This window comes from Pogoniulus pusillus, chromosome 19, assembly GCF_015220805.1.
Source record: "Pogoniulus pusillus isolate bPogPus1 chromosome 19, bPogPus1.pri, whole genome shotgun sequence".
NCBI classification, from domain to species: domain Eukaryota; kingdom Metazoa; phylum Chordata; class Aves; order Piciformes; family Lybiidae; genus Pogoniulus; species Pogoniulus pusillus.
Window position 1 is genome coordinate 7,206,054 of NC_087282.1, and position 16,684 is coordinate 7,222,737.

Below are 16,684 nucleotides of genomic sequence, written 5' to 3' on the forward strand. Positions count from 1 at the left end.
TGATGCTGTGAGATGCAGTGGGATAAGGCATCGCTTTCCTGCTGCAGCCAAAGCTCACCTCCTTGGGTGTACCTACCCCTCTAGGGAGCATGGACGGTCTCCACCTCTGCCAAAACTGCAATGCACCTTGTGTACTATGGGACCCCTGCCCAGGCTGCAAGGACAAGCACCCAGGGAGGCCATGCAGCTCTGGACACCTGGGAAAGCAGCTAGGAAGCATCCGAGCTGAGAGGTTTGCTGCGAGGCAGCGCTGCCCAAGCCTCGTTGCAAGCACAGGCTGAAGGATGTGATACCAGGATTTGTCAGGAAAAACTGGCCAAGATGGGATGCCTGCTGCTATGCCCACACCAAATCTGCCCAGACTGTGCCCTCCTCCTCAGCACCACGGCTCCTCCTGCACAATGGCCCAGCAGGGCTCTCCGGCAGAGAGAGCAGCTCCTTTATCTCCCGTTCAGCTCCTGCACCACAGCATTTACAAGGCAGGCCCCCGGGTACATTGACACTCAGCACGCTGCAGAACGCTGCTCCCCACACCCAGAGCAGGTGGCAGCTACAGCCCCACAGCCCAGGAAGAGCCAGGAGGCCCCTTGAAGCCAAGGTGCATAGGCTGCCTGTGTGTAGCAGAGCCATCTGCAGCAAGGATGTCACCCTCCCTCCCCAAGCCCTACACAAGGCCATGCTCCGAAGTGACTCATGGTCAGTCAAGTTTGATTCACTCCTTGGCCCAGCTTCAGAACATTCACTGAAACCATTTCCAGGCAGCTGGCCTGAGCAGCAAGCAGGTCCAACACCAAGCACTGATGGCCACCATGTAGTGGGTCCATGGTCTGTTGCTGGGTGCCTGGCAGCAGAGCCCAACCCCACCTGGCTAAAGCCTCCCTGCAGGCAGCTGCAGACAGCAATGAGCTCTGCCCTCTGCTGAAGGCTGCACCCCACCAGCTCCCTCAGCCTCCCCTCAGAGGGCTGTGCTCCAGGCCCCTCCCCAGCCTTGCTGCCCTTCTCTCAACACCTTCCAGTACATCTCTCTTGAATGGAGGAGCCCAGAACTGGACACAGAGGGAATGGCCTCAAGCTGCCACTGGGTAGGTTTAGACTGGACATAAGGAAACATTTTTCCCAGTAAGAGTGGTCAGGCACTGGAATGGGCTGCCCAGGGAGGTGGTGAACTCACGCTCCCTGGAGGTGTTTAAAAGTCATCTGGATGTGGTGCTTGAGGATACGATTTAGAGTAGAGATAGGGGTTGGACCTGGTGCTCCTGGAGACCTTTTCCAAGCAGAATGCTTCTGTGATTCTGTAAAACCCTACTGTAAAACAGCACATGAAACTAGGAGACAAGAGGAAACTCCACACCACTCCATGCAAGCCTTGAGCAGCCTGGGCTAGTGGAAGGTGTCCCTGGCTCATGGCAGGGGGGGTGGAAACTGGATGATCTTTAAGGTCCCTTTCAACCCAAACCATTCTGTGACTCCAAGCTGGCTTTGCTAATAACATCAGCAGGTCTTATGTGAAGAGATGACACTGAAGTCAGAAGTGTTGCTGCCAACTCCACAAAGACCATGGTGCCTCCTCAGTAGGCATGGGAACTGCTGGGAAAGGCAGAAGAGGACAATCACCTGGAGCACAGTGCTGGAGTTTGGTGGGCCAGCAAAGCTCATTCAAGACATCACTTTGCCCCTTCTTTTGTCTGCAAAGAGCCTGTCTGGCTGAGCAACAGGAGCCCCAGCACAGAAAGCTGTTTGTGGTGGCTGGGAGAAGCTGCTGCAGAGCCAAGCAGACACACACATCTCTAGGTCTGGAAGGAAGGCGCAGCAGGAGCAGGAGCCCCAGCACAAAGCTCCCTGTCGGGGCAGCGTGGCTATAAAGCAGAGCTGCTTCAAACCCTGGGAAGAGCTGGAGCAGCACAAACCAGCTCCAGCAGATGATTTATGGTCGGAAAACTGCAAGCAGACAAATGTAAAGGTATCATCTGCCACCCAGATGGTGCAGAGGCCGTGCAGAACAGAAAGAGGGGCTGGGGGAGGGGAGGCAAGAGGGAACGAAGCAACAGCTCACACTCAGAGACAGGGCTCTGAAGGATGGCCCAAGATCAGCACTTCAGTTGTTTGGTAAAAATCTGCTCCTGTGTGACTTAGTGCTAGGTACCAGGAACTCCACACCTAGTCATAGAATCAAGCAGGCTGGAAGAGAGCTCCAAGCTCAGCCAGCCCAACCTAGCACCCAGCCCTGCCCAACCAACCAGACCATGGCACTAAGTGCCCCAGCCAGGCTTGGCTTCAACACCTCCAGGCACAGCCTCTCCACCACCTCCCTGGGCAGCCCATTCCAATGCCAATCACTCTCTCTCACAACAACTTCCTCCTAACATCCAGCCTAGACCTGCCCTAGCACAACTTGAGGCTGTGTCCCCTTCTTCAGTTGCTGCTTGCCTGGCAGCAGAGCCCAACCCCACCTGGCTACAGCCTCCCTGCAGGCAGCTGCAGACAGCAATGAGCTCTGCCCTGAGCCTCCTCTGCTGCAGGCTGCGCACCCCCAGCTCCCTCAGCCTCTCCTCACAGGGCTGTGCTCCAGGCCTCTCCCCAGCCTTGCTGCCCTTTTGAGGCTGTGAGGGAGTGACAGGAGTGGGGGGAATGGAGCAAAGCTGGAGGTGAGGAGGAAGTTGTTGAGCAGGAGAGTGGTGAGAGGCTGGAATGGGTTGCCCAGGGAGGTGGTTGAGGCCCCATGGCTGGAGGTGTTTGAGGCCAGGCTGGCTGAGGCTGTGTGCAGCCTGCTCTAGGGTAGGGTGTCCCTGGGCATGGCAGGGGGGTTGGAACTGGCTGCTCCTTGTGGTCCCTTCCAACCCTGCCTGATTCTGTGATACGCCAGTGATAAAAGCTCATCTGCTGCATGTGGCTGCAATGAGAACCTCACCCCCTGACCAGCTCTGGAGCTGTCACTGGGATGTGCCATATGCTGCCCTGGCAATCCTTCACAAGCTTTTAATGCCTGCTCTGCCACACCAGGTGCAAGCTCTTAAAACACCACTGCATGTAACAGTAAACTCAGATATGCTTTGTTCTGGGGGTGTGTTTATCTTGGAAAACAACTCAGATTCATTCTGCCTCTACTCCAGAATGACCCTCAAACCCAAATAATCTCCTTTCCAATCAAGCAAGGGTCCCAAACCAAGCTTTATTTGCTGAAGAGGATTTACTCTGCTAGATCTGAACCCAGGTAGTAGTATGCTGTAGTGCACATCACAAGTAAAAGCTTCTAAGAGAAGTAAATGGACTCCAGCTCCCTCCTTTTATCTTGGGGGAATTTATTTCCACTCCATGGCACTCCACACCACCCCAGCAATCCATCACCCTGCAGTTTCCATCATGTAAATCACAATTTGTCCACATCTACAGGACCTTCTCAAAGGTGAAGATTAAAAGCTGCTAACAGATGCGTTTTGGCACCACTCTTACACACCCTCTTTGCACACAACCCAAGGAAGTCAGGCCATGAAAAAAAGCAAACAATTCTGGGCTTCATTCAAGTATTAATTCATATTTTAGTGACAGAGTGGTCAGGCATTGGAACAGGCTGCCCAGGGAGGTGGTGGAGTCCCCACACCCCTGGTGGTGTTAACAAACAAGGAGATGTGGCACTTCAGGACGTGGTCAGGGAGGTGTTGGGAGGGAGGGACTGCATCTTGGAGGTCTTTTCCAGCCTTAATGATCCCTTTCCAACCTGGTTGATTCTATTCTATTCAGGTGCAGTTGCCAAGTGGGAAAAGGTTAAGGCTAAAGCAGACAGTTTCATGGACTCATAGAAGGGTTTGGGTTGAAAGGGACCCCCAAAGTTCATGCAGTCCCCTGCAGCCAGCAAGGACATCCTCCACTAGACCAGGCAGCTCAGAGCCTCACTTTTACTATCTCTGGAGATGAGACCTCAGCTACGTCCTTCACTAACCTGTTGCAGAGTCCCAGCAGCCTCATGGTGCAGAACTTGTTTCTAACATCCAGTCTGAATCTCCTCTCTAATTCCAAGCTGTTGCCCCTTGTCCTGTCATTGCAGGCCTTTGCAAACAGTCCCTCTGCAGCCTTCTCACAGCTCCCTTCAGGCACTGGAAGGCTGCTCTAAGGTCTCACTGGAGCCTTCTCTTCTCCCAGGCTCATCAACCCTAGGTACTTTGTAGGAGATGGGTTCCAGCCCCCTCAGGACCAACTGCTCTTACAGGAAGCTCTGAAATGGGACAGGAATCATAGAATGATTTAGGTTGGAAGGGACCTCAAAGATCATCTAGTTCAGTTCAGGGCCCCCCAGTTCAAGAGAGACATTGAACTGCTTGAGAGCATCCAGCACAGAGCCACAAAGGTGATGAAGGCAGTGGAACATCTTCCTTAGAGGAGAGCCTGAGGGAGCTGGGGCTTGGAGCTTGGTGAAGAGGAGCCTGAGAGGCAGGTATGGCAAGGGACCAACAAACCTCAGGTTTCATTAAACCAAGAGCATGTCAGTTTTACAAGAACCTTCACCAGCCAATGGAAGCTGGGGAAGTACCTTAGCAAATATGGTATGAAATCATGGAATAGAAACATAGGATCACAGAATCAAGCAGGCAGGAAGAGAGCTCCAAGCTCAGCCAGCACAACCTAGCACCCAGCCCTGCCCAACCAACCAGACCATGGCACTAAGTGCCCCAGCCAGGCTTGGCTTCAACACCTCCAGCCACAGCCACTCCACCACCTCCCTGGGCAGCCCATTCCAATGCCAATCTCTCTCTCTAGCAGGAACTTCCTCCTCACATCCAGCCTAGACCTGCCCTGGCACAGCTTCCAACTGTGTCCCCTTCTTCTGTTGTTCCTTGCCTGGCAGCAGAGCCCAACCCCATCTGGCTACAGCCTCCCTTCAGGCAGCTGCAGACAGCAATGAGCTCTGCCCTGAGCCTCCTCTGCTGCAGGCTGCACACCCCCAGCTCCCTCAGCCTCTCCTCACAGGGCTCTGCTCCAGGCCTTTCACCAGCTTTGCCACCAAGCAGACACCTCTGCAGTGAAATGCCTTGTCCACAGCCTGCAACAAAGCCACCACAACTCAAGACAAACAGATCTGTGCACACAGAGCAAGTTCAGAGGAACCACTAGGCTCTTTTCCCCTCCTGCCCAAGGCAAGGAATAAGCTGAGGAAGGATGACAAAACTCTCACCAGCTGCCAAAGCCATGTTTTCCTCTCTCCCTCTCCCCCTCAAGTTAGCATTAAAAGAATGCTAATAACAACATCTGAAATCCTGACAGCTTTAATCACTATTTATACTAACCCTGATAACTCAGGCTTGCTGCTTCTCCAGGCTTGCACAACAGCAATGTTGCCATGCCAGCAGCAGGGCCACCAGAGAACACCAAATCCCAACAACTGGAGAGGAACTGCAGGGAAACTGCTTCTGATTTATCCTGGGCTTGCTTGGAAAAAACAACCCCAAAGCCCAACCACTGAATCAGGGCAACACTGGATGAGGAAGGCTGAAGTGGTCATGAGGTGTTGGATAGAAGTTGATGATGCCAGATCAGATATGAGGAAGATATTCTTTAGAGTGAGGATGGTGAAGAAGCTTCCAGCAGAACAAATAAGCAGGATGACAGTGAGCAGATGGACTCCAGGACATGAAGGGGGCTGGAAGAAAGGGAAAGGACTTCTTTCAAGAGCTTGCAGTGACAAGAGGACAGGCAATGGTTTTGAGTTCGAAGAGGGGAGATTGAGACTGAAGGTGAAGAAGTTCTTTAGAGTGAGGGTGGTGAGAAACTGGCACAGGTTGCCCAGGGAGAATGTGGATGCCTCCTTCCCAGAGGTGTTCAAGGCCTTCCAGGATCTGAAGTGGGCTACAAAAAAAGCTGGGGAGGAACTATTTAGGCTGTCAGGGAGTGACAGGGCTGGGGGGAATGGAGCAAAGCTGGAGGTGGGGAGAGTCAGGCTGGAGGTGAGGAGGAAGTTGTTGAGCAGGAGAGTGGTGAGAGGCTGGCATGGGTTGCCCAGGGAGGTGGTTGAGGCCCCATGGCTGGAGGTGTTTGAGGCCAGGCTGGCTGAGGCTGTGTGCAGGCTGCTCTAGGGTAGGGTGTCCCTGGGCATGGCAGGGGGGTTGGAACTGGCTGCTCCCTGTGGTCCCTTCCAACCCTGCCTGATTCTATTATAGGTTGGATGATGCCTTGTGTAACATGAGCTAGTGGGAGGCGTCTCTGCCCATGGCAGAGGGGTTGGAACTAGAAGATCTCTAAGGTCCCTCCCAACCCAAATCACTCTATGAATCTAAGAATCTTAGAGGTCTTTTCCAACCTTTATGGTCCTCAGTGACACAGAAAGATGATTTGATGACTTCAGAAACTAACTCCAAAGCTGACTGAAGGACTGTGGGAAGGACTGTCTGAGCTATCACCTGGCTTTGGGACAATCCAATCTCACTGGCATCATCAGAGAATCTAGCTCAGGTCACACAGGAACACATCCAGACAGGGCTGGAAAGGCACCAGAGAAGGAGGCTCCACAACCTGTTTGGGCAGCCTGTGCCAGTGCAGGCTCAGCACATCACCTTGTGCAGAAAACTACCAGCAACACTGCAACTGCATCCACATGTCCCCACCTGGAGCCCTTGCAGAGATGGTGATGCAAATGCAGGGCTCACAGGATGTCAAGGGTTGGAAGGGACCTCCAGAGGTCATCCAGTCCAATCCCTCTTGCCAGAGCAGGACCACACAGAGCTCGAAAGTCTGCAGAGACCCATCCAGACAGGGCTGGAACAGCTCCAGAGAAGGAGACTCCACAGCCTCTCTGGGCAGCCTGTGCCAGGGCTCTGGGACCCTTATAGTCAAGAAGTTTCTCCTCACATTGAGGTGCAACTTCCTCTGCTGTAGGTTCCATCCATTGCCTCTTGCCCTATCCCAGGGCACAACAGAGAAGAGTTTGTCCTCTCCCTCTTAACCCCCAGCCCTCAGATAGTTATAAGCATTGATTAGATCCCCTCTAAGTCTTCTCTTCCCCAAACCAAACAGCCCCAGGTCCCTCAGCCTCTCCTCACAGGGCAGTGCTCCAGCCCTTTCAGCATCTTGGTAGCTCTCCCTTGGACTCTCTCCAGCAGATCCCTGTCCCTCCTGCACCAGGGAGCCCTTAACAGAACACAGTACTCCAGGGGAGGCAGAGTAGAGGGGGAGGAGAACTTGCCCCTGTTGTGCAAGAGCATCACCTTGGCACACATCAGTGCAGACACTGAGCTCACTGTGGAGCAGATGATTGCTCAGGCAGCTCATGGTTTGCTTCCCCACCCCAAACAGTGGAACTATTTTGGACCTAACTACGCATTTCACTGATTTTGCTGGCTGGGTGCTAGCACTTGAATAATTTAGGAAGCATCTGCTTCAACCACAGCTTTGGGCCTCCGAGGTCTAAAGCACATTGAGAAGTGATATTTGGGAGCTGTGGGGCTCTGTGCTTCGTCAGCACTAGCTCCCCATGGTGATGTCTGCTGCAGCTTTATCTTGTGGGAGGAAGAGTTCAAGAGTCCAGTTCTGCTCTGCTCCCTGCTTGCAGCTTTCACCCCTCCTCTGGATGTGTTGCTGACAGAGAGCACCAGCAGAGCCACTGGGAATCACATCACGGAATGCTTTGGGTTGGAAGGGACCTTAGAGATCATCCAGTTCCACCTCCCTGCCATGGGCAGGGACACCTCCCACTAGAACAGGTTGCTCAAGGCCTCATCTAACCTGGCCTTGAACACCTCCAGGGAGGTTGTGGAGCACAGAAGCACCCAATGTGATCCTTGATCACATTGGGTGCTTCTGTGCTCCACAATCTCCCTGGGCAACCTCTGCCAGTGTCTCACCACCCTCAACCTGTGCCAGTGTCTCACCACCCTCACTGCAAAGAACCCTTTCCTAACATCCAGTCTAAATCACTCCTCTGCCAGTTTAAACCCATTCCCCCTTGTCCTGTCATTACAGGGAGGGGGCTTCTACAACCTCCCCACACAATCTGTTGCAGTGTCTCACTCTTAAGAATTTCTTCCTCATCTCCAGCCTAAATCTCCCCTCTTCCAGCTCAAAGCCACTGCCTCTCATCAGCCACCTGACCTGCTCACTCCTAATAGCAGCTTGTACCCTAGGATGCTCCCTGGAAGCGTTCAAGGCCAGGCTGGATGAGACCTTGAGCAACCTGTTCTAGTGGGGGGTGTCCCTGACTATGGCAGAGGGTTGGAACTGGATGATCTTTGAGGTCCTTTCCAACCTAAACCATTCTGATTCTATGTCAAAAGGGGAGCTTTGTGTCCTTGTCCCCTCCTTGTGCTTGTCTTCCCTGTCAGCATCCCCTGCCCAGGCAGAGCAGAGGGCACCTCAAGGTGCCAAGCAGTTGCCTCTTCCACCAGAACACTTTTAGCCTGCCACTAGGGCCTGCAACTCCTGCTCTTGGTGTCCTGAGGACCAAGGTGGCTTTCAAACAAAGCTTGCTCTCCAAAGCTCCTTTCTCCCCTGCCCAGAGACACAGCAGATCATCAGAACCCTTTTGACTGCTTTAAGGAGCCACAACAACGAGAACATCAATTTTGGCAGCTACACCTAAAAAACTTCCTTAGCTGTCCCTCACCTTGTTTTCAAAACCAGCAGCAGAACCACAGTGCAGAAGGAGTCACAGAAAGAGAAAGGAAAGGGAAAAAGCATCCTGATGGGCTGGAACGCTTCTGCAAGCTGCCATCAGCTCCGAGCCTGCAGCCTCAGCCTCTTAAATCCCTGCTGCTGACTGCTGCTCAAGCATGCTTTGAAGGCTACGCCTAGCACAGGCCCTCAGATGTCTGCAGCTGAGGCAGATGCAGCCACATTCTTGGCAGGTCTTCTCAGGGTCATCTTTGATGTGGAGAAGTGCTTGGTATTGTTTGCTGCATCAATGTTTGCCCTTGGCACGTGGAAGGCACCGTCCTTGCGTGCTGCAGCCCCTGGGGCTGGCCCCATGGCTTGCAGCTTTGCTTCCTGGACAGTTCTGCTTCTTGAGAGGTGCCTCTGCACCACTGAACAGGGCTCCTTGGCTCTTCTGGGTGTTGCTCTGCTGCCAGGCAAGCAGCAATAGAACAAGGGGACACAGTCTCAAGCTGTGCCAGGGGAGGTCTAGGCTGGATGTAAGGAGGAAGTTGTTGTGAGAGAGAGTGATTGGCATTGGAATGGGCTGCCCAGGGAGGTGGTGGAGTGGCTGTGGCTGGAGGTGTTGAAGCCAAGCCTGGCTGGGGCACTTAGTGCCATGGTCTGGTTGGTTGGGCAGAGCTGGGTGCTGGGTTGGGCTGGCTGAGCTTGGAGCTCTCTTCCAGCCTGCTTGATTCTATGATTCTCAGTTCTCAAGAAGCAGCAGCATCTGCCCTCACCTTCCCTCCATTCATGCAAGCAGCAGGGTTTGCCCAAAGGCTGCTCAGCTTTGCTGGATGTAGGGACACAAACTCCTTCCTGAGGAAAGGCTAAGGTCACATTCCTCCTGAAGTCAAACCATACGAAGGGAGATTGGACATTTGCTCTCTGACACTTTCAGATCCTCAAGTGGATGTAAATGTAGCAGAAGCACCACCTGGGGGCTCTAGGCCCTACTATTTTTGGATCCAGACCTTAGTTCTTTGTTTTACTGTTTTCATCACAGCTTCCCTAAAGCTAATCTCTGGTCCACATTCAGCACTCATGCCTAAAAAGAGCAGAAGCCACAGTTCAGCAGATGCAGCTGGAGGTATGGGAGCTCCCACAGGTCACAGAGTCACAGAATGTTAGGGGTTGGAAGGGACCTTCAGAGATCACCAAGTCCAAGCCCTCTGCCAAAGCAGGGTCACCCAGGGCAGGTCACACAGGAACACACCCAGGTGAGCTTTGAAAGTCTCCAGAGAAGGAGACTCCACAGCCTCTCTGGGCAGCCTGTGCCAGGGCTCTGGGACCCTTATAGTCAAGAAGTTCTTCCTCATGTTGAGGTGGAGCTCCCTGTGCTGTAGTTTCCATCCATTGCCCTTGTCCTATCCCAGGGCACAACTGAGAAGTCTTTGTCCTCTCCCTCTTAACCCCTAGCCCTCAGATAGCTATAAGCATTGATTAGAGTAAGTCTTCTCTTCCCCAAACCAAACAGCCCCAGGTCCCTCAGCCTCTCCTCACAGGGCAGTGCTCCAGCCCTTTCAGCATCTTGGTAGCTCTCCCTTGGACTCTCTCCAGCAGATCCCTGTCCCTCCCGAAATGGGGAGCCCAAAACTGAACACAATATTCCAGGTGAGGTCTCACCAGGGCAGAGTAGAGGGGGAGGAGAACCTCCCTTGATCTGCTGGACACACTCTCTTAATGCACCCCAGGACCCCACTGGCCTTCTTGGCCAGCAGGGCACATTGCTGTGCCATGGATGTTCTCCCCCAGCACTCCCAGGTCCCTCTCCACAGGGCTGCTTTCCAGCAGCCACCTCCCAGCCTGTACTGCTGCAGGTTATTGTTCCTCCCCTGGTGCAGGACTCTGCACTTAACCCTTGCTGAAGCTCTTTAGGTTCCTCCCTGCCCAGCTCTCATCCAGTGTCTCACAGCTGCAGGCTGTGTCCTTCACTCCCCTCCACTGCAGCCTGACCTCCCCTCCCACTCCTTGGCTCCTTCTGACTCTACACAACACTGCCAGGGGGCTCAGTCCTTGACTTCATCACCTTCTCACCCCACAGCAGAGTCCTTCACCCCACACCTTCAGCTGACCTGCACCCAACCAGCCCCACAGCACATTGCCCTCGAAAGTGTCCCGACCCTTGGCCAGGCTGAGGGTTTAATTGCATGCAACTAATTAAGGCAACATCTTTGCCACGTGAGAACTGCTCACTTGGAGGTTCTCACATTTGGGTCACTCTAGGCTGTGGCTGCTATCTGCTCCTTTTTTTTTCCCCACTCCTGGCTGGGGCAGGAAATGTGACTGCTGGCAGCAATTTGACCTGGCTGCTTTCAGTGCCTAGCCAGGGCTGTGCAGCAATTAGGGGGTGGGCAGATTTCCTTCTCCTCAAGGCGAGGGCAGGGAGGTCAGAGGGAAAGCACCAAGCGTCAGCAGATGACAGAGGGAGGCACTGGAGGCCCCCAGCCCCTCGCAGCCCACCTCAGATGCAAGACATATCTCTAACAGGGGGAGGTGGGGAAAAGGTATCCTGGGTTTTCTTCTCAGATATGCTATTTGGTATGGGTCACAGAATCACAGAACAATAGAACCAAGCAGGCTGGAAGAGAGCTCCAAGCTCAGCCAGTCCAACCTAGCACCCAGCCCTGCCCAACCAACCAGACCATGGCACTAAGTGCCCCAGCCAGGCTTGGCTTCAACACCTCCAGGCACGGCCACTCCACCACCTCCCTGGGCAGCCCATTCCAATGCCAATTACTCTCTTTGGGAAGGAGTTCTTTCTAACATCCAGCCTATAACTGCTGGTTACCTGAGAGAAGAGATTGACTTCCACAAAAACACTATGAGGAGAGGCTGAGGGAGCTGGGGGTGTGCAGAGCCTGGAGAAGAGGAGGCTCAGGGCAGAGCTCATTGCTGTCTGCAGCTGCCTGCAGGGAGGCTGTAGCCAGGTGGGGTTGGGCTCTGCTGCCAGGCAAGCAGCAACAGAACAAGGGGACACAGCCTCAAGCTGTGCCAGGGCAGGTCTAGGCTGGATGTTGTTAGGAAGTTGTTGTGAGAGAGAGTGATTGGCATTGGAATGGGCTGCCCAGGGAGGTGGTGGAGTGGCCGTGGCAGGAGGTGTTGAAGCCAAGCCTGGCTGGGGCACTTAGTGCCATGGTCTGGTTGGTTGGGCAGGGCTGGGTGCTAGGTTGGGCTGGCTGAGCTTGGAGCTCTCTTCCACCCTGCTTGATTCTACGATTCTATGATCTACTTAGTGAAGATGTAAAACATATATATAGGGACATTAAAAAGCCATCTAAGGTCATTCTACTCTAAAATGCTCTTTGCTCTCCCAACAGCACCCCAGGACAGCAGAAAGCAGCTTGAGTCTTGCAGTAGTTCACATGTTTTAAATCATGGTTTAGCAGCAGACTTGCTGGTGGTGGATGTTAATGGTTGGATGTGATGATCTTAAAGGTCTTTTCCAGCTGAAATGATTCTTTGATTCCTCCTCCTGAGGATTTTCAATGAAGTTGGTTTTTAACATCTGTGGCACAAGAAGCATTCCAAGTGAAAATAATCTGCATTACTTTGGACATTTATTTCTCCAGAAAGGAGGAGAGAAGACTTATCCCTCCAGTTAATCCCTGGTTATAAGCAGTCATCCCACTACAACTCTTGAGGGAAAACACTAAGGAAGCAAAGTCAACAGAGCCATTATCTAAAGCTCAGCAGATCTGGGCTGATCTAGATGCCACGAGGGGAAGCCCCAAAACACAACCACAGAGCAGCAGGCACAAACCCAGCAGCTTTGAAACTCCTGGATAGAATTTCCCAGCACGTCCTGCAGCAATGTGGGGTTAGCTTTCCACCCAGCAAGATTAAAACACCACAGAAAAGATGACTGTTCCTTCCACTGCTGCCTCCAAAGCTCAGGTCTGCAGCAGAAGGGCCTTTTGCCACCACTTCAACAAGTTGATCTTTTGTAGAGTCAGAATGGTCTGGGTTGGAAGGGATCTCCAAAGCTCATCCAGTCCAATCCCCTCTGCACTAAGCAGAGCAATGCTCAACTAGCTCAGGCTGCCCAGAGCCCTGTCAAGCCTCACTCTGAGTGTCAGGACAAGGGGCAATAGATAGAAACTACAGCACAGGAAGTTCCACCTCAACATGAGGAAGAACTTCTTGACTGTAAGGGCCACAGGGTCCTGGAACAGGCTGCCCAGAGAGGTTGTGGAGTCTCCTTTTCAGGCCTGTCTGGATGTGTTCCTGTGTGACCTGCACTAGATTCCCTGGTCCTGCTCTGGCAGGGGGGTTGAACTGGATGATCTCGAGGTCCCTTCCAACCTGTGATCTTCAGGTATGGGTCCCCAACTACCTGCCTGGGCAACCTGTTTCCATGTTTCATCCCTCTCATGGTGCAGAACTTGTCCCTAACATCCTGCTCTAGTTTGAAGCCATTGCCCTCCTCATCCTGTCACTACAGAATCATAGAATCAACCAGGTTGGAAGAGACCTCCAAGATCATCCAGTCCAACCTATCACCCTGCCCTATCCAATCAACTAGACCATGGCACTAAGTGCCTCATCCAGTCAGGCCTTTGTAACCAGCCTCTCTCCATCCTCCTTGCAGGCTGCCTTCAGGATCTGCTGCAGGATATCCAGTGAGGGTGCAGTGGGAAGTGTGGTGGTAGCTGTGAGCATCCATGGCATGCCAGCTATTTTTTGCAGCTGAGTGGGTCTCTGGGTAACCTTCCACACTCAAGCAATTAATTCTAGACTTGAAGGCAACTCTACCCTCGAGGATCTTCAAAAGGGAAAGAGAAATCACGACGCCACCTCAGGTTCAGGACTCTGATTCAGAACAGATGCGAGGACCAAAGCCCTCAAGGTCCTCTGTCAAGCCTGCAGACATCTTGATGAATTCTGAGCAGATGCAGCACAAACATGAGCCCTCATCCACGCACACTCACTGCCTATCAAGTGCCCAAAACCCTGCTGGGGCTTAGCCGAGAGACCTCCCACCCAAATACTTCAGCTGCAGTCTCCAGCAGGGAATATCTCAGCCCCTGACCACAGTATCTGCCACAGAGCCAGGAACCAGAGCCACCACATCTGAAAACACAACCAGGAGGTCAGCAAGCTCAGCCAGTGACTTGGCATGGAGACTCCTGAGGGAGCCACTTGGCACTAGTCTCCAGGTGGACACTGTGCCCTTGATCACCACTCTCTGCATGCCACCAGCCAGCCAGTTCCTTAGCCAGCAGTGCCCTTAGGTCTTTTCTAACCAAAACAATTCTGTGCTGTCTATCTGACCACCACGTCAGATCTGCCTGACCTCCCAAAACCAGGAATCTATGACACAAGTCTAATTCATGTGGCCTGTGTTGGCACCAGGGACAATTGACTCCTGCCCTGTGCATGTGGCTCTGGCTTGCTGTTATCACCTGGGTGCTATTTGCTCATGCCAACAGCCTCTCCCTGCAGCTGGGAGGAAGGAACAAATGACCAGATGCTCCTCAGTGGATGCTCAGGGCACCTGTGACTGACTGCAATTTGAAGGCAATATTAAGACACAGCCATTAGACAAGCAAACATGGTAATTTCCACTGCAGAAGGCATTTAATTTCCTGCTTGTGGATGATCTCTAGACAGCAGAACAGCAACAGCCTGGGAATCACAGAATGTTAGAGCTTGGAAGGGACCTCCAGAGATCATCAAGTCCAACCCTGCTGCCAAAACCAGGATCACCTAGCACAGATCACACAGGAAAGCATCCAGGCAGAGTTTGAAAGTCTACAGAGAAGGAGACTGCACAACCTCTCTGGGCAGCCTGCTCCAGGGCTCTGCCACCCTCACTCTAAAGAAGTTCCTCCTCATGCTGAGCTCAAACCTTCTCTGTTCTAGATTGTACCCATTGCTCCTTGCCTTACTGCTGCTGACCACCAAAAAGAGCTTGGCCCCCTCCACTTGACACCCACCCCTCAGATATTGATAGACATTGATCAGATCTCCTCTCAGCCTTCTCTTTTCAGACTAACCAGATCCAGAGCTCTCAGTCACTCTCCACTGGGGAGATGCTCAAGGCCCCCACTCATCCTCATGGCTCTCTGTTGGACTCTCTCCAGCAGGTCCCTGTCTCTCCTGAACTGGGCAGCCCAAAACTGGACACAGTATTCCAGGGTGGTCTCAGCAGGGCAGAGGGACAGAAGAACCTCCCCCGCCCTGCTGGTCACACTTTCCTCATGCACTCCTGGATACCACTGGCCCTCTTGGCCACAAGGGCACATTGCTGCCCATGTAGGACTTGCTGCCCACCAGCACCCCAAGGTCTTTCTCCATGGCGCTGCTTTCCAGCAGGGCAGCCCCTATCCTGGTGCCTGCTGTTATTCCTCCCCTGCTCAGTTGCAGCATGGCACAGCAGCACCTCCAGAATGCAACAGCCCTTCCAGCACTAAGGGCACAGCACAGAGAGGGTGGTCAGAGCCAGAACCAAAATGCAAAGATTAGATTTACTTGGTTGGAAATCATCAATTAAAGCTTAGATTAGCTCAAATAGTCATAGAATCATAGAACCAAGCAGGCTGGAAGAGAGCTCCAAGCTCACCAAGCCCAACCTAGCACCCAGCCCTGCCCAACCAACCAGACCATGGCACTAAGTGCCCCAGCCAGGCTTGGCTTCAACACCTCCAGCCACGGCCAATCCACCACCTCCCTGGGCAGCCCATTCCAATGCCAGTATGCCTTGCTCTAAAGAATTTCCTCCTAACATCCAGCCTGAACCTCCACTGGCACAGATTGAGACTGGATTCTCTTGTTTTGTGCCTGGCAGCAGAGCCCAACCCCACCTGGCTACAGCCTCCCTTCAGGCAGCAATGAGCTCTGCCCTGAGTCTCCTCTGCTGCAGGCTGCACACCCCCAGCTCCCTCAGCCTCTCCTCACAGGGCTGTGCTCCAGGCCCCTCCCCAGCCTTGCTGCCCTTCTCTCAACACCTTCCAGCACCTCAACATCTCTCTGCAGTGGAGGAGCCCAGAACTGGACACAATTCTGTGCACCGTTAGCCAGCGTCTGTGAACGCACCACAAAGAGAACCATCTACGCAGCAGACGGGACTTTGGCCCCACCCGCACTCAACTCCCACCACCACCACCACCACCTAGCAAGGACACAAGAAGAGAAAAGGGAGCACCCAGCACAGCTCCGGGGGGCCACCCATCAGCCCAGAGCTCACCGCAGACACTTTGCTGACGACGTCCCTGGCCACGGCCAGGCCCTGGGCGAAGGTGCGGGCGGCCACGAAGGCTCGCGTCACTTGGAGCTTCAGCTTGCGCGGCACGTCCCCGAAGGGCTTCAGCTGCTCCGTGTACTTGCTGACGCACTCCAGGTAGTCGTCGCTGAAGTGGTACTGGGGGTTGACCAGGCGGAACATGCGCTCCAGCAGGCGCGCCCAGAACTCGTTCAGCATCTCCTCCAGGTTGACGTTGCCGCCCACGTAGTAGCGCTTCAGCTCGGCGAAGAAGTCCTTGAAGAGCTCCGAGTTCTGCATGTAGAGGCGGCCGTAGGTGCGCACAAACATGTCGTTCAGGGACTTCTCGGCGTTCTCCAGCAGCTCCCTGAAGAACTCTAGGGGAGAGGAAGAGAAGAGACAGTGAGCGGGGGAATGGCAGCGTGCTAAGGGTTAGAAGGGGACCGCTGAAGATCATCGAGTCCAGCCCGCGCCCTGCCACAGCAGGGGCACCCCAGGCAGGTGGCGCAGGAACGCATCCAGGTGGGGCTTGAGAGTCTGCGGAGAAGGACACAGTCTCAAGTTGTGCCGGGGAAAGTATAGGCTGGATGTTAGGAGAAAGTTGTTGGCAGAGAGAGTGATTGGCATTGGAATGGGCTGCCCAGGGAGGTGGTGGAGTGGCTGTGCCTGGAGGTGTTGAAGCCAAGCCTGGCTGGGGCACTTAGTGCCATGGTCTGGTTGGTTGGGCAGGGCTGGGTGCTAGGTTGTGCTGGCTGAGCTTGGAGCTCTCTTCCAGCCTGCTTCATTCTATCATTCTATGGCAAGTCCCTTGACTTACAACACTGCTGCTGGCTGGAGCTCGTGCAGGAGTTTTCCCATCAACATAAC

General features: G+C 53.7%; 1 protein-coding gene across 3 annotated transcripts in view; it reads right to left on the reverse strand.

The window, feature by feature from the left end:
• The window catches only part of GPC4 (glypican 4), a 100,868-nt gene that overhangs the window by 22,613 nt on the left and 61,571 nt on the right, over positions 1-16,684 (reverse strand). For all 3 annotated transcript variants that reach the window (XM_064159107.1, XM_064159108.1, XM_064159109.1), the window contains exon 3: positions 15,803-16,194. In XM_064159107.1, coding sequence (XP_064015177.1) covers positions 15,803-16,194 — 392 coding nt within the window. The remainder of the gene's footprint in view (positions 1-15,802; positions 16,195-16,684) is intronic.